The sequence below is a fragment of the Biomphalaria glabrata genome, chromosome 12 (assembly GCF_947242115.1).
Source record: "Biomphalaria glabrata chromosome 12, xgBioGlab47.1, whole genome shotgun sequence".
In the NCBI taxonomy this organism is placed as follows: Eukaryota; Metazoa; Mollusca; class Gastropoda; family Planorbidae; genus Biomphalaria; species Biomphalaria glabrata.
This window is the reverse complement of record NC_074722.1, coordinates 25,484,276-25,509,291: the sequence shown is the minus strand read 5'-3', so window position 1 is coordinate 25,509,291 and position 25,016 is coordinate 25,484,276. Positions and strand designations below refer to the sequence as shown.

At 36.3% G+C, this 25,016-nt stretch overlaps 1 protein-coding gene across 2 annotated transcripts in view; it reads left to right on the top strand.

The window, feature by feature from the left end:
- The first annotated feature begins 953 nt into the window (after window positions 1-953).
- The window catches only part of LOC106056824 (DBH-like monooxygenase protein 1), a 36,621-nt gene continuing 12,558 nt past the window's right edge, over window positions 954-25,016 (top strand). The window contains exons 1-8 of one of the 2 annotated variants that reach the window (XM_056006546.1): window positions 954-1,144; window positions 2,830-3,019; window positions 8,660-8,792; window positions 10,882-11,016; window positions 16,433-16,615; window positions 17,823-17,986; window positions 19,022-19,098; window positions 19,867-20,033. In XM_056006546.1, the coding sequence (XP_055862521.1) occupies window positions 1,122-1,144; window positions 2,830-3,019; window positions 8,660-8,792; window positions 10,882-11,016; window positions 16,433-16,615; window positions 17,823-17,986; window positions 19,022-19,098; window positions 19,867-20,033 (1,072 nt within the window). In that variant the 5' untranslated portion in view covers window positions 954-1,121. The remainder of the gene's footprint in view (window positions 1,145-2,829; window positions 3,020-8,659; window positions 8,793-10,881; window positions 11,017-16,432; window positions 16,616-17,822; window positions 17,987-19,021; window positions 19,099-19,866; window positions 20,034-25,016) is intronic. The other variant, XM_056006547.1, reaches the window with a different exon arrangement.

The following is a 25,016-nucleotide window of genomic DNA, read 5'->3' as shown; positions in this document are numbered from 1 at the left end:
ACAAGTTAATCTCACAACTCTTTAGAGAACAGTTGAACACTAAGAACAAGATTCTGAGGTACAATGCTGGAGAACGAAGTAAAGCTGCAGCAAGACAAAGTACCTCCAACTTAATAGACGTCTTGCAGCTATATTGCTAATGTACGGAAACAAGCCACTGATGAAGTTTCTATTGCATACAGTTTAACGTTGTGACAAGTTGTGTGTGTGTGTGACAAGTATGGAAGTATGTTTGCGTGTTTCTGAAGTGCATTTTTAGAATATAAATAAATGCTATATTTTGAAATTTTTGCATAATGTTTAAGATATCTCCTGTTTTCTGCAAAATGACTAAAAAAAATGATTACATAAAAATAAAAAAATTGGCTCAATCCATATTTTAAGATATCTAAGTATTTCTTGCAAAATGACTTAAAAATATTTTTTCCGCGCTGTTTTGTCGGCGCTATTTTGTTCGCGCTATTTTGTCCGGGAACCATCAAATTCATCGAGAAAACTGCCTTTTTCTATTGTCTCAAACGGCATGGTTGACTTTCTAGACTAGGCTAAAGTGTCTATGTGGAATCCCAAATCTCTATCTGTGCTCCAAGGGAACACACTGGGTGTCAGTTCAATCTTCCTTGGTAGCCTAACTTACTGTGCCTACGCTTCTTACAGTTATTCCGTCTATGGTACTATGTGACACTGACAGCCATTAAAACTTTTTCCCACCTTCCCCTTGACAGGCGAACCCACCATATATTGGGTACGTTTCACCTCTGACCTCTAAGATCGTCCTACCTGTCCTTCTCGTGATCTATCTTGTTGACGTTTAGCGCTTTCTCATGCCTTGAAACTAACGCACCTATTATTTAATGCCTGGCTTCTCTCTCTCTCTGTTTCTCTCTCTCTCTGTTTTTCGCTCTCTCTCTCTGTTTGTCTCTCTCTCTCTATTTAAAATTAAAAAAAATATGATGTCGCCCCATATGAACACAAAGCACTTCCTGATCCTGACAAAGCCGCTACAGGGACGAAACGTTAATAACACTTGTAAGATACTTATGACAATCTTCCATATTATTAAATTGCACTAGTGTTGAAGTACCCGGATTTATACTGCATAGAGTTTGTTCTCATTGAAGATGGCAGAAATAAAGACATTACGGTAATTATTTAGCTTTTCAAAACAAATTATATTTCTTTCATCGCGTCTTACATACATATTTAAATAACCAAGAATATAGTAAATATTTTCAAAGTGACAATTGAAAAATCAATAACACTATGAACAACAACAATAGCAACGACAATAATAACTATGTTTTAATGTCTTTGAATGATTATATCACGAAAATGAAATTAAAAGTAGTAAGTTATTGGATGTTTATGCTTTTTGTTCTTATGTTTCTTCTGTCGTCTGCTTTTTTTTTCTACTTGTTTCTTCCATACTGATCATTTTAGATTATCAAAGATGCGAATTAGTTAAAGTTATCTATGAGCAATATTGAAGAATTGTTTTGAGATAAACAAATCTCTGCCTGTGATTCCGTCTGGGGTATATGACTCCAATCAGCTTCCTCCAGGCGGCTCGGTTCTTAACGAGTTTCTCCAACTGTCCCCCACGTTGTGTTCATCTGGGCAGCGTGGTCTAGAGGCTAAGTACGCTTGAACTTGGCTTGGCTACCTATGAAAGGGGCTCGAGGTTCGAGCAGATTTGTGTTTCCCAACCTTCTCCCCTCCCCCCCCCCCCCCCCCCCCCACTGGTCGAGATTGGACCATAGCGCTCTGAGCATGCTATAAGCATGAAAGTAGCGCTATATAAAATCTAGATCTATAATTAATCTGCTTCGCATTTTCACCCAAATCTCGGCGCCTTGTATCTCTGGGCGCTTCCTCTTTTTCTTTTCTTTAGGGTTCCAGGTAGAGCTTGTCGTGATGTTGGATGCAGGCTTGCGTGTGTATCAATCGACAGCGTCTCTAAAGGAAAGCCTTTTTAATGTGCTGCTGCTTAGTTCTTTGCTACAATTCTTCATTGATGATCTTTGTGACCTCAATAATTTCCTATAGACAGTTACTGATAGATCCTGAAATTTCTTGATGGTGGTAAAAGTTATTATCCAGGTCTCTGTTCTATAAAATAGTATTGGCTTCACAATGATGTTGAAGAACATTGGTGGTGGTGCTTATTTGGATCCTTAGGTGTTTTCAGCCCATTGAAGGCTGCTCGAGCTTTACTGACGCGGATTCTAACATCTGCATCTTTTCCTCCATGCTAGTTCATGATACTGCCAGTTTAGGTGAAGCTATCCACCTCTTCAATGCCTCGCAAACTGTAATGGTCTTGGTCTTGATCATTTTGCTGTTACAGTCTGAGTTGTTTGAAACAATGGTTTCGAGCGTGCTTACTTTGAGCTCCTACCCAATAACAGAGAAAAAAAACAACAGATTTTCAAACATAACTCCCGGACTTAACTATAAACAACCAACCATTAAAACACATTTATTAAATAAGATGTTTATTCAAAAAAGGACATCACAAACACATATAATATTGTCTGCATTGAGCGCAGCGTCTTTATAAGTTCTAGACTTGGGCGGGACTCCGTTGCTTCTTTTTAATGTAAACATCCTTTTCAATCTAGTTTCTAACAGTACGCACTTTCTGCACTAACTTGGATGGCGGTGTGCATGGCAGGGTTATAATATATATATCTATATGCAACTAATAAATAAAATAATATCATGAAAAAGTAAAAAAATTTAATTATAAATCTAATGCAGTTATTAAAAAAATAGGGTGATTAAAACTTCTCGAAACAGTATTAACTAAAATAGTTGGCACATATCCAGGTGTCTGACGTTTCTGTTGGTGTGGAATCACGCCTTTGGTTACATGCTGTATCAGACAAAGATTCCCAACGGAGACTCTGTTCCTCATCCCTGTAAGACCGACACTAAATGGCAAGGCGTAGGTCACTTTATCGACGCTGGCACTGGACTTCGAAATGCATTCGGCCTAGACTTTGCTGCTGAAGGTCATGTAAGTGAACAATCCTAGTGCTTTTAGCAGACATTAAGTGTAGGTCATATTTCGTATTCGTTAAGACTAAGAAAAAAGAAAGTAGTTCCTCCTAAATGATACCTTCAGGGAGCCAAATCAGTTGTAAAATGTTTGTATGTAAAATGTTTTACATGTTTCGGATGTTCCTTCAGAGTTGAAGATCGTTTACTTCCTAGTCCAAACCTCCCGCAGGACGACGGGGGATTGGAGCGGGTAGGGTTTGAATCCGAGACCATCGATACATCCAAACGACAGTCCAGCGGTCAAACCGTACGACCAAGCAGCCATCCAGTTCTTCAATTTATAACGAAGAGATTGTCTTACACTTTACTAGCTTCTCCGTAGCTCTAAGTCTATTTTTGGCTTTTCTTAAAATTGAAAGACTAGAAGTACACACTAAAAGAAGTTCTATAAAGCGTGTAGTTATGTGACGCAAGCCACAATGTTGACACATTTCAATCACATAACCTTTTCTTATTTTTAACGATCAATGGGTAGGTTCAGAGATCAGGGGGTAGCCGAGTTCCCCCCCCCCCCGAAATGAAACCCCCTCTCACAAAGGGGTGGAATTTTGCGACTGATTTTTAGCGGCCCCCGAAAGGGGAAAAGACGCTATTAGTTTTGTGTGAAAAGTCTGTCAGTCTGTCCGTCTGTCCCGTTAAGATCTCGTAAACTAGAAAAGATATTGAAAATCGGACATCACAATATTTTAGACCATTCAAAGTTCTGATGCAACGGCTACTTTTTTTTTTTCTGAAAGCGAAAAATCTAATTTTTAAAATCAGTTAGGCAAGTATTTTTTTAAAGAGAAAAAGCTACCTCCATTCTTATCTCTCATTTTGTCTTTGATATAATTTCATTCGGATGTTTTTTCTGAAAATATTGAAGCCTGCCTGGGTGGACCACTTCGGGGGCCGATTTTGAGTTTGTGTTTCCACACAAACTGTCTTTGGTAACCTTGTTTGTTTTTTCTACAGCCATCCAAGGTGGGTTTTAAGTTTAAAATAAAAAAAACCTCTAGTTAAAACCCCCATCTTTTATAAAACAAATAATGATGCAAACAACAGGCATCTTGTTCCATGAGCGTAGCCAAAGGGGTTTTTAATTTGAAACCCCCTCCAAATTTTTTTTACGATGAAACCCTTTCTTCAATATAAGACTAAAGCATACAAGTCATCAGATTCTATGAGCGTAGCCAAGAGGATTCTTTCTCGGTAAGGGTTGGGAGCGTGGCGGGGCTAAACACGTTTTATTTTTTCAAAGCTTATATCAATTAACTCTTGTCTGACTCTGGTTTGTTCACGTTATTTCTCTCACACTTAATCTCGATTCAAGTTGAATCAAGAATCGATTAAAAAAAAATAGCCAATTAGTTGAAAAACTTTTGCAAATTATTTATTTTTTTTTTGGTATCGGAAAAAAATGTACTTGACTAATTAGGTAGTATAAGTTGAATTAGTTCCCTTTGTATAGAGAATTAGTTGTTTGAACTTAACAATAGATAATTATAAAACCTTTTATTTTCATAAGCACTTCGATGGCACAGTGGTTAGTGTATTGGCCATTTTAAAATAAAATATATTTAAAAAGCGATCACGGTAACATTCACGAGATACTCCCTTCTTTATCACCCTCCCTTTTCCAACTGGTCCAGACAAGTGATAGGGTCATCAAGCATTGAGAATGCTAAAGGCACGAAATGGTGCTAAACAAAAACTATTGGTAAAAATATTTCTAATCGTACAGATTTATTATTGTTCGTCTAGATTCTAGATCTATTAAAACATGACTGACCCAAACTGGACGGAGTGAAAAAAAAAAAAGCTCCATTTTAACAAAATCTAACATTTATTAGTTATGAAAAGAAAAAGAGTCGCTCTATACTTTGTATCAAGGAGGTTTGTCTATTTAAAAAAAAAAATTCAAAAATGTTTTTTTTCTTGTTTATGACTGATGACACATTACAACATGTATGTAGAGGTAAGGGCATTCGATAGTACATGAGATAAGCACATGAACTTGCTTGTTACATTTCTCAGTTTTGACGAACTGGAAGCAATAGGACTATATCTAAGTTTGAACGCTATAAGTTTTCAAAGTAAAAAAAAAAAGAAATAAATTTAAATTTGGCTTTAAATAAAAACATGACGTAGTCAAATGCAGTGAACCAAAAACTGAGTTGTTTATTACATTTAAAATTCACAATGTTTATTAATAAATTATCTTAGCTTTGCTTATAGGCTATTTTTTACGTAACTCTAGTAGAGATTACATCTAGATTCTAGATATAGAAACTCTACAGCTAGATCTAGATCCAGTGGCGTAGCTAGCAATGTGCGGGTGGTGCGAGCCGTACGGGGCATCAAGTGGTGAGGGGCATCAAGTGGTGGGAGACATCAAGTGGTGGGGGGTATCAAACTGAGGACAAACTTTCTCAGTAAAACTTCACAAAACACATTTATTTGTTTTTGGTAATTTGTGATGTCCTATATTCTTTCTTAAATTAAATGTAAGCTGTAGACCAGCTGGAATCAAATTTTGCCAGATTTGTTTAAATCTCTGAAGGCAACTATTACTTTTTTAAGCCATACATAATGTTACTTCATTGTTCAATGCACAGGTTATGGACACGTTTATAATGCTGTTTTTTTTTCTTAAATCACTGATTGGTATTGGTCCAATCTCTTTTGTAGACAAATAGGTGTAGGGGGTATATGGGAGAAGGTTTTCCCACCGCTCTGAAAATACACCCCTGCTAGAGTCGGGATTCGAACTCAAATCCCCTAAGCGGTTTAGCCTCTCAGCCACACATCACTTGATTGGAGGGAACTTGACTTTTGTCTGTGACTAGGCAACAATATTGACAATAAGGCTTAATATTTGAATAAGCAAGAGGGGAAAAATGTGAAGAGATTATTTGTAGAGAATCTTGGACATCATGAGTTTCCTCTTAAAGCAGAATCTGGCACTTCGTGTGCATAGCGAACTAGTTAATGTAGAATTGGTAGTACAAAATTAAAGAAATATTGTGGAGTGAAATTATTATTTAAGTACGATCCATTCCTGAGAGACCAAAACAAAAGTACATATCTTAACAAAATAAAAACGAATAATTGTAATATAAACGTTCATGAAAATAAACAAAAATCACACAGAAAATATAAAAAGCAAATATTTCTCGATTATCTTCCACAATACACCTAAAATATGGATCAAAATTTTATTATACATTGTCATGCAGAGCCTCAAAAACTTAATGGCCACTAAAAAAAAATTGCCAGGCGAAAAAAAAGATGAAGATAGAGTTTCTATCAACACACACGAAAAAAGAGTTACTGATGGCAGACAAAATAGCGCCGAGAAAATAGCGCGAAATTTCCCGACAAAATAGCGCTGGCTTATATATGATGTGTATAAAAGTACCTGATTATTAGTAATTTAATGTCCTGGGCAGCATTTTTGTTGATGTCTCTTTTTCAATATTAATTGATCTTAAAGTATGTCATATTTGCAGAAAACGAGAGTACTTTATATTTGAGATCATTCCCCTTTTTCACCATTGTTTAAAATGCATAACTTTCTAAAAAATATGATTTTGAAATGTGGTGACCCCGTTCAAGCACTGATGGAATCTCTACGTGATATTTCCTACAATTGAACTTTGTGACAAGTTTGTGTGTGTGTGTGTGTGTGTGTGTGTATAAATCTGACAAGTATCTTTGCCTGTTTTCAAAGTATACTTTTGGAATGTAACTAAATGATATATTTTGAAATTATTCATTTCAGCTTATTATAATTTTTGCTTACTGTTTGCATATTTATGTTGTAAGATATCTAAAGTGTTTACTGCAAAATGACTAATAAAAATAATGATAACTGTCACGATCATCAATGGTGTTGATGTCACAATCAGACTTGAACTATATTGTTCCATCAATGATCGTGATTGCCGAGGATCTTGAAATGATCTTTCGATAAGATGATCGTATAGAAGTAGACAGATCTATGTTGATAATACGATCATACAGAATGTTGCCAATTGATAAGAGGATCATCTAGGTCTAGGAGTTACTACTTGTCAGATATGATCTAAGTACGATCTAAATTCAATGAAGAAACTTCTCTTCGTCCAAAAACAATTACTTTAATTAATAACTTGAAAACACTATTCACAAATAGTTACAATGATTAAAATGTACTTGAATTGAATCTACACAATAGTATATCTGAGTCTTGATACAAATAAAATATATATTCTCAATTTCACGTTACGTACAAGTTAGATGTTAATACTACAACTTCCGAGACAAGACTGGCCGGGAGCTAAATGCTTCATCCGGGCTTCAGCTTGTAATCACGTGATCAACAACTTACCCCTCCCAGACCAACCAATCATTGCAGTCTAATGTACAACAATTAACTTTCGGAACCAATGGAGTTCATTTAATTACATGCTTGTTTTTTTTTCCCAGCTATGTCAAGCTATGTCGGCAAACAACCCGAAACTGTTACCATATATGGTCATAGTGTACGTGACAATAACATTAAAACATTCCTATTTTACGATATCTAAAGTATTTCTTTCAAAATGACTAAAATATATTTTTTTTTGCGCTATTTAGTCGGCACTATTTTGTTCGCGCTGTTTTGTCGTTGCTATTTTGTCTGTGCTATTTTGTCGGGGTACCGATGGAAATACTTCCTTGGACCGTTTTGTTCATTAAATAATAACCACATAAGAACAAAGTCATGATAGATATGAATTTTAGTCGTCTTAATTGAACCCTCTGATGGAAATCAATCTCGATGGTTCTCCCAGCGACATAGACAAAAACAAATTTTGTCTGGAGCTTCAATTAACTGTCGCAGTTTATCCAGAAGTTTCCGAACTTCCAAAATAGGAGTCTGTTAAGCTTTAGAGTTTTATAAAAAAAAAATGTCAGTCATCTAATCTTTCCATCTTGATTCGAATATTTTTTTATTTACTTTTGTGGCTAGTGTGGCTACATCCAAGCGAAGTTTTGCAAACTGACTTTGATGAAGAAATACTTACAATCAACGATGACGAATCTACGACTCACTAATCTGGCAATTTAGTCTATTAAACAAGACCTAGTGGGAAAAAAATGATTTCAATAAAATTATCGATAGTTTGCAGGCTAGAAAGCACGTGAGATTCACTTGTATTTTGTAAAATCGATTCTTTGCGAAATAGCCATCCTTAAATAATGACTACACTTTATTTCGAAGTTAGACACTTTTTGCTGTTTTAAACTTTTTTTTGAAGGGCATCATGAGAAATTGCCGCACATGGCATCAAATACCCTAGCTACGCCACTGACTAGATCTTAAGACTTCTAAATCAGAAGTCTAGATCTTAATGTCTATAAAGTGAAAGTACCAATAAATAATTACATAATTATAGAAGCACCTCTGGCCCAATAAAGTATCGTCTTTGGTACATCAAGCTGACGGTGCCGAATTACGAGCAAAAGTATTTTAAATTATTATATATATATATATATATATATATTATTTTAAGTTTATAATGGAGGTGTTGTCTTTAAAAAAATGTATTTTAAAAATGTTTTTCTTGTTGTAATTCATTCGAACTTTTAGAAGTGGACGTCAACTTTATGTCATAAAGACTCGGATGGGGATGGCATGACCAATGGTCAAGAGCTAGGAGATCCCAACTGTACGTGGACTGAAACGTCCACACCCTATCGAGTCACAGGTTTAACTCACCCAGGTAAATCTCTCTCTCTCTCTCTCTCTCTATATATATATATATATATATATATATATATATAGATAGATAGATATATAGATATATAGATATATAGATAGATATAAAAGAATGCTATAAAATCTATCCCATCCTATCCTATCAGTTAGAAAGCAGGAGCACAAGACATGGTCTGTTGACCGTCTTTCCATTTCTCTGACTTTTGCTAGAATTATAGTATCTGTTAGGAAGCGCCGTGGCTGAGTGATAAAGCGCTTGGCTTTCGAACAGGGGGGGGGGGAGGGGCCTCGGGTTAGAATCCTGAGATTTTACATTTCGGAATCTTTGGAGTACCTGGCATTAAATGGGGAAAAGTAAAGGCGGTTGGTCATTGTGCTGGCCACATGACACCCTCGTTAACCGTTGGCCAAAGAAACGGATGACCTTTTTATCATCTGCCCTATAGATCGCAAGGTCTGACAGGGGAAGTTTACTTTTTGAATAGTATCTTTTAGTGACAGGCCCGTCCATTCCCATCGCTTCTTTTGTCGTCCTTCTTTCCCCTGGTTCGGTTTTTTTTTCGCAGAGGGTCTTTGTGAGCCCTAGGATCTGGTCATATGGCTTGACATCCTTAGATTACGTTTATTAAAAATGATCAGAAAGTCTTCACGTTGTCCAGGCATCATTGTGATACTCTTTCGGATTTCTTTGTTTGTGTATAGATAACAGCAAATAAGTTTTAAAACTCAGTTTTTACATCATGTTAATGAAAAAAAGAGTCCACATTTTATAGCTCAAAATGAACGGATAAATCAGCTCATTTTTTATATATTAAAAAGTATGACTCTATATGTCCTACTAAAGTGAAATTTCATCAATCTGGATCGGAAGTGCACAAAGGGCCTCTCCCTCAAAGGGGGCTTTCATAAATAAAACATTAAAAAAAAATATTGGATATGAAAAAAAAAAAAAAGAAGGAACATTCTACGAACTGTATAATCACTCTTATCTACAATTCCCATAGCAATAATATGAGGCCATTTTCACTCTTCAAAACAGGGCAGGGGCCTCCACAATAATCTTGCCCAGGGCCTTCACAATAATTTTACCCATGGCTTCCACTTACTTAAATCCGGCCCTTCTAATACTCAATGTTCAATCTGCTAATGGCAGAGGGTTATACAGTCCCAGTGAATGAAACTTATAAGTGTACAAGCTTAGTACACCTTTCATACCCTGTGATTTATTTTGCAGATGATGTAAAAGGTCATTTTTTTCTTGTGTTCCATGGTTAACGAGGGTTTCATGTGGCCAGCACAACGATAACCGCCTTTACATTTGTCTGAATTTACAACGACCTCTCTGCACTAAAATCTTGAAAGCTTTGTGTACCACGTGATTAGTGAGATAATTAACACTGTATAATATTTGAAGGATAGAATAAATCGAGCAATGCTTGTGGTCATTCTAAATATGTTACGTATATGTTAAGCAATAGAATTTGAGAACACTAAAAATAATGAATTGGCGACCAGGCTTCACGTTGTCTGCTTTCTGACGTCACTTGTACGTTACCTCTTCATGTTCATGAAAGCATTCGCACCGTGATGTACCATTTCATACAAGGAGCTGTGCATCAAGGGGTGCAACTTATTAGTGACATTCATGTAGTACATAGTAATGCAAGCACTTATTCACAAATATGTCATGAATAATTAACAAAAATATGCTATGAATAATTAATTACTTAATTATTTAAAAAATTAAAATTAAAATGCAGTCATTTTATTTTAAAACAAAAGAATGTAGGAGGAATAAGAAAAACTAAAACCTTAGATATAAACTCGCCAGCAGCGAATGCCAGATAGTCTCGTGGAGATTCTTTGAAGAAACTCCCTTACCTTTATCCAAGTCAACCAATGTTACATATTGCCCTCTCTGGATCATGGTTGTTCCCGTCTTCTTCTCCCCTTCCCCACTTTTAAAAAATTTCCAGCTGAGATAGTCTGGTGAAATGAAAAGTATTTAAAAGTACAAAGTTGCAACATTTTAAAAAATCTGGCAAGGTTTTTAAATAAAATATACTGCATTTATTGACCGTCAAATCATCTAGGTATCTGTGACCCATGGGAGTCTCCATCATGTCTGCTAAAAACTGTAAACCATTCACTGTACAAGACACAAGGAGACTGGCTTCATGCGATATGCAAAGCTGGGGACTTTGTTTGTCCCGGGATAAACGAAACAGGTAGATAGCTCTTTTTTTTTTCAGGAATATGTGAATGTTAACTTTGAGAAAACTAATAATAAACTGTGCCAAAGTCTTGAAATATAAAAACCTGTTTTGGAAATGTGACACTATCATACAAAATAAAAATATCGCCGAAGGATTTAGGACAGAAGAACTATCAACCCATTGGCTGTCTGGTCGCGTGGTATGCGCTCTGGACCGTCGTTCGGTAGTTCGATGATCCCGGGTTCAAACCCTGATCACTGCTATCCCCCGTCGACCTGTGGGAGGTTTGGTCTAGGACGTAATTGTATTAAAATATGAAGGAACGTCAAAACGTCCGAAACATGTCAAGTGTATTACAACAAACAAACATTGGGAGTGAGAAGTTGGAAAGAAAAAAAAAGTATTTTCCAAAGGCACTGTCAGACTATGGGAAGATTATAGTCAGAGCGTATACCCCATTTTAAGTACATACTATGAACTAAAAATTTTTTAAATAATTATATCATGCGGACACTATGTGGGAAAAACTCTTATTTGCGTAAAATTTAGATGATGTATTTCAAGATTCAGATAACATATCATCATCCCTTCTGTACTATATATATATATATATTGATTAATCTACTAGCGGATCCAGAACTTTGGAAAAAAAAGGGGGGGGGGGAATTTTATCCAAAGCCTAATCCTATATAAACCCTAACACTATGTGTAAACACACAAACATAGCTGATACCCGTGCTACGCTTCGGATTACAAAGCTTTACAACAATTTTGTAGTCTCTCAAATTCTATAAGTTCCTTTTTTGTCTCTTTCCTCATTCAGACCGCAACCTCTTATTATAGAATATGCACTAACACTTCTAAGGCCCTTCAGTTGTAGCCTTGTCATCTGCCTGCATTATAATAATACCCCCTCAAGACACTTTGTTTAATGCAGTGTTTCCCAAAGTGTGTTCCGCGGAACACTGGTGTTCCACGAGGCCTGAATAGGTGTTCCAGGAACTACTGAAATAATTAATTAGCAGGCCACTACGTCAATTAAATCCTTTAAAAAAGAAGTAAAGTGTTCCGCTTACTACTCAGAATAAGTGAAGTGTTCCTTTAAGGAAAAAGTTTGAGAAAACCATGTTTTAATGAAACCACCCTCCCTCATCAAAACAAATTCTGCGACAAATTCTGAATACGTTATTTTCCCCACATCCATTTTCGGATAATTTGAAGCTTTGCACAATTATTTATTGTACCTAAAAAAACACAAATTAATAAAGACAAACTTAACCATTTAGTCAAGTACTGGTAATTAATTATATTTTTTATTCCAACAAGGGAAATTAATCCTTCAGTATTAACAGATATGGCTAAATATGTAGGGTTTTGTCTACCTAGATAATTGTACACGATATTTCTCCCACACCCATTCTTGGATCCAGTTGATAACTTCCACAATTCTTTCTTGTACCTAACAAAACAGGAATCCATTGGAAAATTAACCAATTAGTCCATACCGGTGGATCTTTTACCTCACATAGTTCACTGTGTGGCTGTGAAATGTACATTGGAAAGCTTTATAAACACATTAAGCGTTATCGGCAATTTAGTTGAGTTGCTTACATACTTATCACAATTGATTGCTGGTATATTAAAGAAAGATTCTCTGCCTCATCGGTACTATTTGTTTAAAAATAGCGTTGGCAGAAGAAAATCTTCAGACAAAAGAAAAGCAAGGCCAATGACACTAGCTTCCGCTGAAATAACCTGCCCAGTCTTCAGCCGTATATTTGAACATTTCAGGCTCACATAGGTCTCACCAGCCGCCTGAGGAGGCACAAAACCCCAGTGCAAAGCCCTCAGCCCTCTGAATGACAAAAATGGTCATCATGGAATAGGAAATTAAAATAAGAAATTAAAAGATGCCGAGACATTGGAAAGTTACAATGTCTATATGCAACAGTTAAATAGGATCATAGTAATTCATAATACTCTTAAAAGCTGCTTTGAAAAAAAATAATAGTATTATTTTCTTCTTGAAAATATAAATATAAAATCAATAGAATGATGTTCCAATTAGATGTCTTCACTTATATAATGAAAGAGTGACAGAAAATCTGCAGGTATAGTGGAAGAGAGTCTTGTCTAGCACATATTCTATTTTGTTTTATTTCATTTCAAAACTTTTAGTTGGTCTTATAAATTATGTTAAGAGAAACACGCAGTGAGACTCCCTGAGGTCTACCAGACACGTTCAAACCCATAGGACAATAGAAGAGACAAAGCCTTACAAAGTAGGACAGAATAATAATAACAAGACAAAGTGAATGTTCAAAACCAGGCTTACAAAGTATTTAATGAACAATGTTAGTAAATTATACGCTGTAAAATCTATCATTGTGTTTATCATGTTTCTTAAACAAAGTGACTTTTATAATTGTTTATCATTCGAACAAAACAAATAAGTTTGCAACTCCATGACCGACATTTTCTTGTAATAGTTTTAATTGGGAAAATGTTTTCATTTTGGTAATCTTATTTTATAATCTTTTAATTTCGATCTGGACTGGACTTAAAGACAATTAGATCAACCTGATAGTAAGAATTCAAATAAGAAAATACCTTATTATAATTATTTTAAACATCATTTATTTTTTTGTAAACTAGCTGCCACTGAGGTGATGATAAAGTTAGGGTTAAAGACGAGTTTCATGACAAGCACTTTTTTCAGACAAATAATGAATTGCACTGAAGCCTTGTTTAACATGAGGATAACAATAATTAACAATACGCTATGATTCTATCACTAGTGTGGACCAGTTGGAGAAGGGGAGAAAGAACGTGGTGTCTGGGTGATCGCTTTTTAAATGTATTTTCTTTTTAAATTAAAAAAAAAGGAAAAGACCTGAATTCGAACTTGTGGCCTGAAAATGATTCTCTTTCTCAGGCTTCTCAAGGCAACACGGTAACCACTCTGCTAGCGAACAGTCTATGAACATGGAAGTTTGTATAGTAATCTATTGTCTCTATTTCATGTTTGTGTAAACCAGTGATGTCCATAGTACGGCCCGTAGATCATATCCGGCCCACGAAGTGGTTTCATCCGGCCCACCGAAACGTCAGTACAAAAAAATAGAAAATCCCCCCCCCTCCAAAAAAAAAATATTGAAAAATGTATTTTTACGCAAAAATTCGTTAAGGTCCTGGCTTTTTGTCTGATGGATTGGTATTTTGACATGCTGGTTTATGTAATGGGAGAGCCGAAGAAACTAAAAGTAGACTCCGAATTTAGAATCTACCAGCAAAAGGGAATAGATCTTTACTTTTTTTGTGGAACGTGATAATAAGTCAACATATTTGTTTTGTAAAGTGTGGCTGTTTTAAAGCACAACAATATTTTAATGGATTATAAAACATTCTTAGTTTGAGCCGCGAATTAAAGATGATTAAACTACTCCTGAAGGATCGCTGCGAATATTAACCAACAAGAGACAAAGGAATGACTCGTTGGTAAAACTCTCTAAAATGTTGCTCACATTTTAAGTAGAGAAATTAAGCCAGTTTCCGACGCTTTAAAAATGAACTTTTAATATCCCATTAATTAACATAATTACTAGATTGACAAGTTTCAGGTCAATTTCATTTTGTTTTGCAAATTTTTTGGTCATGTGGCCCGCGACACGAGTGTCGGAAATTAAAATGTCCCGCAGGTCGAATTAGGTTGGGCATCTCTGGTGTAAACTAAGCCTTAGACGGCAGCTTAATTGTCAATGAATGACAAGACGAATACCAGAGACTGATTGAATGGTGTAATACTGGGTTCTTACTTCCTGAAGTGCTCTAGACACGTGACGAGACAAACACTATACGACTGACTCAAGTCCGTTCAGCAGACAACATTAAGTTTTTATTTACAACATAATAATAATATACTGCACTCCTTGTTAGTGCTACAAGTCAAGAAATAATAATCATATCCGCATAACAGCGGTATCAAAAGTATCCAATACGTTAACAACAAATCACGTCCGCATCTCAGCGGGTAACAATAAGAACAATTACTACTAGTGACACTGGAGCTTCAACTATAGATATCCATTGAAATACGAATAATACCTTAATATCCAATAAGCACATTATGAAATCAACTCTCAAATATTATTAATCAACAATGACTAGTCCTTCGACTCTCATGCTATATGCATACATATCCACCAGTCCAGGAAGAAACGTCCAACCTTCCTTTACCGGGAGCAAGACCTTACTTACTTGACTTGACTGAACTCAAAGTCAACTTTTCATTCTACTTCCTGTTTTCTACATCAGGAATTCCACGTGTCTTTTAAACTATTAACATGACGTGAACTTTAGATCATGCAATGTCAACTAAGACTGTGACATTAATGTAAAGGGGACTAATTCAGCGTATACCACCACTTCAGTCAATTACTATTTCTTTCACTTGTTTGAGGTACCCAAAAAAGTAATTTATGATCAATAGCTAATTAACTAATTGTTTATTTTTTAAATTGATTCTTGTATTGCCAGGTAAAATAAATCATTGTGCATAATATCAGCTTGATACGAGATTGGATGTCAGAGAAATAACGTGTACAAAGTTTTGGCCACACAGATAGACATGCACCAACGCATATTCCTGACACTGCAGTTCACTATCCATCCTATTAAAAAAACAAACAAAAATCCTTTTAAAAAAAAAGCTTATTCATGGAAAGAACGCCGTCTTAAAACTATATCTACCAACAAGCTATTTCCTTTACTCGATATCAGACAAAATAATTAATAACCAACAATTATTTGACTAATTGAGTATTTTTGTTTATTGATTCGTGTTTTGTTTGGTACATTAACTAATTGTTTAAAGTATCAACTAGATAGGAGAATGCGTGAGGGAGAAATAGCGTTAACAATTATTTCAGGGGACTAAATAAACCCAACAGATTTAACCAGATCTGTGAATACTAAAGTATTAGTTTCCCGTGTTACTAGTAAACAAAATAATGAATTACCAGTATTTAATTGTTTAATTGGTTACTTTTGTTTTAATGATTGATGTCTGAATAATTATACGAAATTTTAACTTGATCCGAGAGTGGGTGGGGGAGAAATAACGTGTAGACACTTTTTTATTACCAGACAGACAAACAGACAGACAGACAGAGTGAGTTGATATAAGCTTTGTAAAATGGCAATAAGAGATACCTTCAACACCTGTCAGTAAATTGTTCCCCACAGATTGAGAAAAGCTGATTTAGATTAAGGAGAGTTTAAGTGTCGCAAAGCTCTAAATAACAAAATTGGGGAGAGAGAAGGCAAACGACGTAGGCCTATTCCTATACTCATAATTGTGTGTATTTTAGCAGTTTAAACATACATCGCCAGTGTTCCATTTGTAATAATTCTCATCTGATGTTTCCAGGTGTGCAGAACCTCACAGTTCGCTTAGACAACACTAGCGTACCCGCTCAGGTCACCACTTATATATGTCAGTACATAGATCTTGTCAGGGAAATAGGGTCAGGGGATTTTCATTTGATCGCTGCTGAACCAATCATCGACAACGCCAATGTTTTACATCACATGATTTTATTTGGTTGCGATGGTAACGACCTACCTACATCTATCTATCTATCTATCTATCTATCTATCTATCTATCTATCTATCTATCTATCTATCTATCTATCTATCTATCTATTTCTCTGCCTGTCTCTCTTTGTATTTATCTGTCTGTCTATGCATTTATATGTATGTCTGTTTGTCTATCAATCAATAAATCAATAAATCAATAAATCAATAAATCAATAAATCTATCTATCTATCTATCTATCTATCTATCTATCTATCTATCTATCTATCTATCTATCTATCTATCTTTTCTATTTCTCTGTCTGTCTCTCTTTGTATTTATCTGTCTGCCTATGCATTTATATGTATGTCTGTTTGTCTATCAATCAATCAATCAATCAATCAATCAATCTATCTATCTATCTATCTATCTATCTATCTATCTATCTATCTATCTATCTATCTATCTATCTATTTCTCTGTCTGTCTCTCTTTGTATTTATCTGTCTGCCTATGCATTTATATGTATGTCTGTTTGTCTATCAATCAATCAATCAATCTATCTATCTATCTATCTATCTATCTATCTATCTATCTATCTATCTATCTATCTATCTATCTATCTATCTATCTATTTCTCTGTCTGTCTCTCTTTGTATTTATCTGTCTGTCTATGCATTTATATGTATGTCTGTTTGTCTATCAATCAATCAATCAATCAATCAATCAATCAATCTATCTATCTATCTATCTATCTATCTATCTATCTATCTATCTATCTATCTATCTATTTCTCTGTCTGTCTCTCTTTGTATTTATCTGTCTGTCTATGCATTTATATGTATGTCTGTTTGTCAATCAATCAACAATCAATCAATCAATCAATCAATCTATCTATCTATCTGTCTATCTATCTATCTATCTATCTATCTATCTATCTATCTATCTATCTATCTATCTATCTATCTATCTATCTATCTATCTATCTATCTATCTATCTATCTATTTCTCTGTCTGTCTCTCTTTGTATTTATCTGTCTATGCATTTATATGTATGTCTGTTTGTCAATCAATCAATCAATCAATCAATCTATCTATCTATCTATCTATCTATCTATCTATCTATCTATCTATCTATCTATCTATCTATCTATCTATCTATCTATCTATCTATCTATCTATCTATCTATCTATATACCTAGCCACATCATCGTTCATTGATATTTAATCTAATCCTATTAAGATTCACAAAACATAACTCAAGGTCCATTTGAATGTGGCATGACTGCTAGTCCGTCGTGTCAAGATTTTCTCATTGCCTGGACAGTGGGACTAGCCGGAGACTGCTCACACCCTATGACTGGTATTAGGCTCGGTCAAACTGGATACAAGAAAATTGCCATCCAGGTGAGTTTGGACTTTTCATATTGTTTTCTGCTCTTAGATGCCTAGACATTACACGACTGATTTTTCGCTCTGATTTTGTTTATTTTAGGTGAGATTTTAATGTTAAGTCATCTCTTGCCCCAGCGCAGCCAAGTGGTGTTTTGAGCTTAAAATCCCCCTCCAGGGGTTTTTCAAGTTAAAATCTTCTCTTCTATATAAAAAAATAATACAAACGACAGTCACCAAAATACATTATCGTAGCCTAAAAGGGGGGGGGGTCTAACACCCTCCCCCAGAAATAAAATCCCCCCCCCCTTCGCGGGGGGGGGGGGGCGGAGTGTAATTTTGTGTCTGATCCGCCTACTTAAGAGATTTTGTCTTTACAATTCTTCTTCAACTCACTCATGATGCCCATTGAAGACCAGATTCTGCTTTGAGAGAAAATAAATGATATCCAAGATTCTTTTCATTATCAGATTTTTACCTTTGATCCCTGCCGTCAACCATTTTAACCAGAGAAGACAATTTCTCCATCTGAGATAGCACTATGAGAGCCAGCCAGGGTTATCAATCAATTAACAAAGTAGCAAAATAAATACATTTTTAAATCCAATACAGTTGTTCATGTATGTAGCCTACAACGTGTGCAGTTTTTACTGAGAAATTTTGTGCTCGGTTTGATGCCCCGTGCGGCCCGCACCCCCCCCCCCCACATGGCTAGCTACGCCACTACAGCTAGCCGTCCGATGCGCCGAACGGCATGGGAGGATCTAAGTCCTAAGTCAGTAAGAATAGCAGATTGGGTTTTTGAACTAACATTTTTTTTAATAGCAGGATAATGCACTGTATCACTGTAGATGCCTCAGAATATGGATTTGTGTGTGTGTGTTTTAAATACCGGAAATAGTGCTTGGCGCCCCAAACTCCCCTGGGGAAGCACACAGCGCTCCCCCAGACCCCTTTGCTGGCAAGGACGTGGTGTCTACAATTTTTTTTAATAACTCATATATATATATATAGTTATGAAAGATATTTAAATTTTACTTTTTTTTCTAGCTTCATTGGAACAATCCATTCACGAAATCAGATTGGACAGATAGTTCAGGACTCAGGATTTACTATACTCCAAATTTGTAAGTTGAACAAATATAACTCAAGTTCTAGCTATGATTAGAAATAAAAAGTGATTCGCGGGTCTCTCTTTGGGCAAAGATTGTACTGACTGGCGCGGCCTTAGCGGGCTGTGTTGGGCGGTTTGGTTGGCGTCCACGAGCTAGGCTCTAACTAGCCCGTTCCCTGGTGCGCTAGTGGAGGAATTCAACGCGATAAATGGTAATTCCAATACTGGGAATGTCAAAAAACGTGCGCCGTCCCACTCCTGCCCTGCAGGAGACTATTTTGCCAAACTGTGGTGGTGATTGCTGAGATAGGTTCTTCCTTGCCCTCCATAGTGACATGAGTATATAGGCCATGCACGCTGCTGCATTAGAGACTGCTAGGCCTGAATAGTTGTTCCACGAAGTACTGAAATACAGAACTAGTAGGCCACCACGTGAATTAATCTCTCTAAAAAAATAAGCAAAGTGTTCCGCTAAATACTCAGAATGTGCAAAGTGTTGCGTTACCGAGAAAATTTGGGAAACACTGATCTAGAGATTACTGACTTAGTCATTTATTAGAACTCTTCAACATAATAAAGAGAACCTAGAAGAAGAAAAAAGAGAAATGGAACTTATAGAAATATATAGGTCTGTGCTGGAATTTCTTGTTCTGTACTCGCTGTAAAAATCACGAATATAGAAATAAAGTCAGCACTTTTTTTTTCGATTTTGTAGAATGGGTATAACAAAACATCACTTTTGATCAGACTCAATGATTGATTCTATTTGTGCTTTGTCTAGGCGAACGTACGATGCTGGGATTTGGATCACTGGTTCTAACTATTTTGTCCTGCCCCCCAAACTTCCATCAGTCACAGTGACAAGCACGTGTACCAAGGGCTGCACCAGAAATGTTGTCACAGGGCCAGTCAACATCACAAAGGCAATAAATCACATGCACTATGCTGGTGAGTAGATTAACTCCACAAAAATATTTTGTATTTATATCTATAATATTAGCGCAATGAACCCTGATTGATTCATCCATTAACTAACTTGTTGTTATGCTAAGAACATTAAGCCTAATGATTAAGAACTATTAATTATTTGTTGGAGTAGTCTCCCTTGTGATTTTTAAAAAATAATTTCATCCAAAATGGCGGCTGCCAGGATTTCAGAGTTTTGCTATTAAACTATTATTGGTTATTTGTTCACTACTTGTGTTGTTGAATCTATAGTCGTCAAGTTTATAACATGGTGGCAGCGAAGTATCAAACCCACATTTTCTAAACAATTAATAGTTATTACGAAATAACAATAACTAGAGAAAGAAAATAGAATCTTCAAATCAGGTCGAAACCTAGATAGAAGAGCAAAGATGGCGGAGAGTCTGAATTTAACCAAGGGCAATATCTCAGAAAATTTCAGAAAGTGAAAATGGCTCGTTGAGGTCTACATGGCGGCTTCTGGAGCCAACACAAAACCCAAAGAATAGCAAGTGGCTATTATACTAGACTGGGCTGGCCCAAGAGCTATTGAGATACACGACCATTTCACTTATGAGCAAGACGAAAAACGACCCTAAGACTGTACTTCAAAAACTAGAAGAGTATTGCAATCCTAGAAATAATTAAGTAATGGAGACCTTTAGATTCTGGAATCTAAAAGAAAGCTCCCCCTTCGACAACTTCTTGACAGAACTGAGGACGCAAGCAGACAAATGCAAGTTCCAGGACAAAGAAAGAATGTTGAGAAACAAAATAGTATTCACAATGAATATGTCAAGAACTAACACTGAAGAAAACCATAGAAATATGCCAAGCTTTCCAACAATCCAACAACAGCTTGAATGAACTAAACAATGTTGAACCACCTATATAGATTGACAAAGTAAAATCTAAAGGGGAGAAACCATGAAAGTAGAAAATGTCAAGCATGGAGACTGGCTTGCGCTAAATCCAAAAAGTGAAAACATTAAGCAGCTAAAAAAAAAAAAAAGCACTGTATATCATGGGCGTAGCCAGAATTTTTTTTCGAGGGGGGGTTGTGGGGGATTTTTTTCTCATTTATGTGTGTGTGTGTGTACATAATCTTTATTACATTCTGACCCTTCATTCTTTCGGAAAACGTTTATTGTGCCCTAGAATAGGTTTTTCCTGGTGTTAGTGGAAAAATTGTAGACTCCCCGCCATTACCAGCAAAGGGGTCTGGGGGAGCGCTTGGAGCTCCCCCAGCGCGGGGCGGTGCCCCGGCGCCAAGCACTATTTCTGGAATTGAAAGCCAGCAAAATGCATATTCTGAGGTATCTACAGTGCATTTTCCTGCTGTTAAAAAGTTTTATTTCAAAAACCTAATGTGCTATTCTTACTGACTTAGACTCTCCCGCGTCATTCGGCGCATTTGCCGTCAACCTGTTTCCACAAAAATCTGTCACTGGTAATGTCTGAAGCCTCTTACCAACTGCTCAGAGGAATTCCATGAATGTGTGGCGCCAAGTTGTATTAGGATGTCATCGCAACTCTTATGCGTAATTCATTTTGTCAGAGAACATGTCCCGCAAACCTAATGCGACGCTCTGTCACAATCTTACTAAGGGGTCGACTCCCAGTTCGGCATAGGATTTCCTTGATTTAGACCCGATCTCTATAACTGACTCCTAAAATCTATCTTAGCCATCATTGTTGAGCCACATTTAGTGTTTTTCAATTTCGCAGATGACTATTCACTGCACTCTATTAATGGAGCCCCGCCACTGGTAGAAATGTGTAACCTCTCTTGAATATGCTCTTGGAATTAGGTGATTGTAGTTTGCTTTAGATTTTATATCGAAAAGGGAAGCTTTATGGTCAAAATCATTTGTTTGGGGGGGGGGGGGTTTAAACTAATAAATCTCTGGAGTTTGTTTTTTTTTCAATTCAAAACCCCATTTAGCTACGGTCAAAGAATTTGGTGACTAGTTTGCTTTTCTCTCTGTAGGGGAATTTTAAACTCAAAACCAACTAAAGGGGTTTTAAATTAAAAAAAAAGCCATTTGTAGAAGAGGGTTTTAAACTCAAAACCCCTCCATTGGCTTGGCTACGCTCAAATAATTTTAGTGTGTAATTTGCTTTTTTTTTTATATTGAAGAGGTATTTTTTTTAGCATCAACCCCCCCTGAAGGGGGGTTTTAACTCAAAACCCCTTTTGGCAACGCTCATAGCATTTTGAGTGCGTAACTTGCTTTTTTTTTTCATTGAAGATGTATTTTTTAGCTTTAAACCCCGCTGGCGGTGGGTTTAAACTAAAAAACCCTTTGGCTACGCTCATAGATTTTAGAGTGTGTAATTTGCTTTTTTTATATTGAAGAGGTATATTTTATCTTCAAACTCCTCTGGAGGCGAGTTAAAACTCAAAACCCCTTTGACTACTCTCATAGAATTTTGAGTGTACAATTTAATTTGTTTTTGTCAACATCACAAAGGCAATAAATCACATGCACTATGCTGGTGAGTAGATTAACTCCACAAAAATATTTTGTATTTATATCTATAATATTAGCGCAATGAACCCTGATTGATTCATCCATTAACTAACTTGTTGTTATGCTAAGAACATTAAGCCTAATGATTAAGAACTATTAATTATTTGTTGGAGTAGTCTCCCTTGTGATTTTTAAAAAATAATTTCATCCAAAATGGCGGCTGCCAGGATTTCAGAGTTTTGCTATTAAACTATTATTGGTTATTTGTTCACTACTTGTGTTGTTGAATCTATAGTCGTCAAGTTTATAACATGGTGGCAGCGAAGTATCAAACCCACATTTTCTAAACAATTAATAGTTATTACGAAATAACAATAACTAGAGAAAGAAAATAGAATCTTCAAATCAGGTCGAAACCTAGATAGAAGAGCAAAGATGGCGGAGAGTCTGAATTTAACCAAGGGCAATATCTCAGAAAATTTCAGAAAGTGAAAATGGCTCGTTGAGGTCTACATGGCGGCTTCTGGAGCCAACACAAAACCCAAAGAATAGCAAGTGGCTATTATACTAGACTGGGCTGGCCCAAGAGCTATTGAGATACACGACCATTTCACTTATGAGCAAGACGAAAAACGACCCTAAGACTGTACTTCAAAAACTAGAAGAGTATTGCAATCCTAGAAATAATTAAGTAATGGAGACCTTTAGATTCTGGAATCTAAAAGAAAGCTCCCCCTTCGACAACTTCTTGACAGAACTGAGGACGCAAGCAGACAAATGCAAGTTCCAGGACAAAGAAAGAATGTTGAGAAACAAAATAGTATTCACAATGAATATGTCAAGAACTAACACTGAAGAAAACCATAGAAATATGCCAAGCTTTCCAACAATCCAACAACAGCTTGAATGAACTAAACAATGTTGAACCACCTATATAGATTGACAAAGTAAAATCTAAAGGGGAGAAACCATGAAAGTAGAAAATGTCAAGCATGGAGACTGGCTTGCGCTAAATCCAAAAAGTGAAAACATTAAGCAGCTAAAAAAAAAAAAAAGCACTGTATATCATGGGCGTAGCCAGAATTTTTTTTCGAGGGGGGGTTGTGGGGGATTTTTTTCTCATTTATGTGTGTGTGTGTGTACATAATCTTTATTACATTCTGACCCTTCATTCTTTCGGAAAACGTTTATTGTGCCCTAGAATAGGTTTTTCCTGGTGTTAGTGGAAAAATTGTAGACTCCCCGCCATTACCAGCAAAGGGGTCTGGGGGAGCGCTTGGAGCTCCCCCAGCGCGGGGCGGTGCCCCGGCGCCAAGCACTATTTCTGGAATTGAAAGCCAGCAAAATGCATATTCTGAGGTATCTACAGTGCATTTTCCTGCTGTTAAAAAGTTTTATTTCAAAAACCTAATGTGCTATTCTTACTGACTTAGACTCTCCCGCGCCATTCGGCGCATTTGCCGTCAACCTGTTTCCACAAAAATCTGTCACTGGTAATGTCTGAAGCCTCTTACCAACTGCTCAGAGGAATTCCATGAATGTGTGGCGCCAAGTTGTATTAGGATGTCATCGCAACTCTTATGCGTAATTCATTTTGTCAGAGAACATGTCCCGCAAACCTAATGCGACGCTCTGTCACAATCTTACTAAGGGGTCGACTCCCAGTTCGGCATAGGATTTCCTTGATTTAGACCCGATCTCTATAACTGACTCCTAAAATCTATCTTAGCCATCATTGTTGAGCCACATTTAGTGTTTTTCAATTTCGCAGATGACTATTCACTGCACTCTATTAATGGAGCCCCGCCACTGGTAGAAATGTGTAACCTCTCTTGAATATGCTCTTGGAATTAGGTGATTGTAGTTTGCTTTAGATTTTATATCGAAAAGGGAAGCTTTATGGTCAAAATCATTTGTTTGGGGGGGGGGGGTTTAAACTAATAAATCTCTGGAGTTTGTTTTTTTTTCAATTCAAAACCCCATTTAGCTACGGTCAAAGAATTTGGTGACTAGTTTGCTTTTCTCTCTGTAGGGGAATTTTAAACTCAAAACCAACTAAAGGGGTTTTAAATTAAAAAAAAAGCCATTTGTAGAAGAGGGTTTTAAACTCAAAACCCCTCCATTGGCTTGGCTACGCTCAAATAATTTTAGTGTGTAATTTGCTTTTTTTTTTATATTGAAGAGGTATTTTTTTTAGCATCAACCCCCCCTGAAGGGGGGTTTTAACTCAAAACCCCTTTTGGCAACGCTCATAGCATTTTGAGTGCGTAACTTGCTTTTTTTTTTCATTGAAGATGTATTTTTTAGCTTTAAACCCCGCTGGCGGTGGGTTTAAACTAAAAAACCCTTTGGCTACGCTCATAGATTTTAGAGTGTGTAATTTGCTTTTTTTATATTGAAGAGGTATATTTTATCTTCAAACTCCTCTGGAGGCGAGTTAAAACTCAAAACCCCTTTGACTACTCTCATAGAATTTTGAGTGTACAATTTA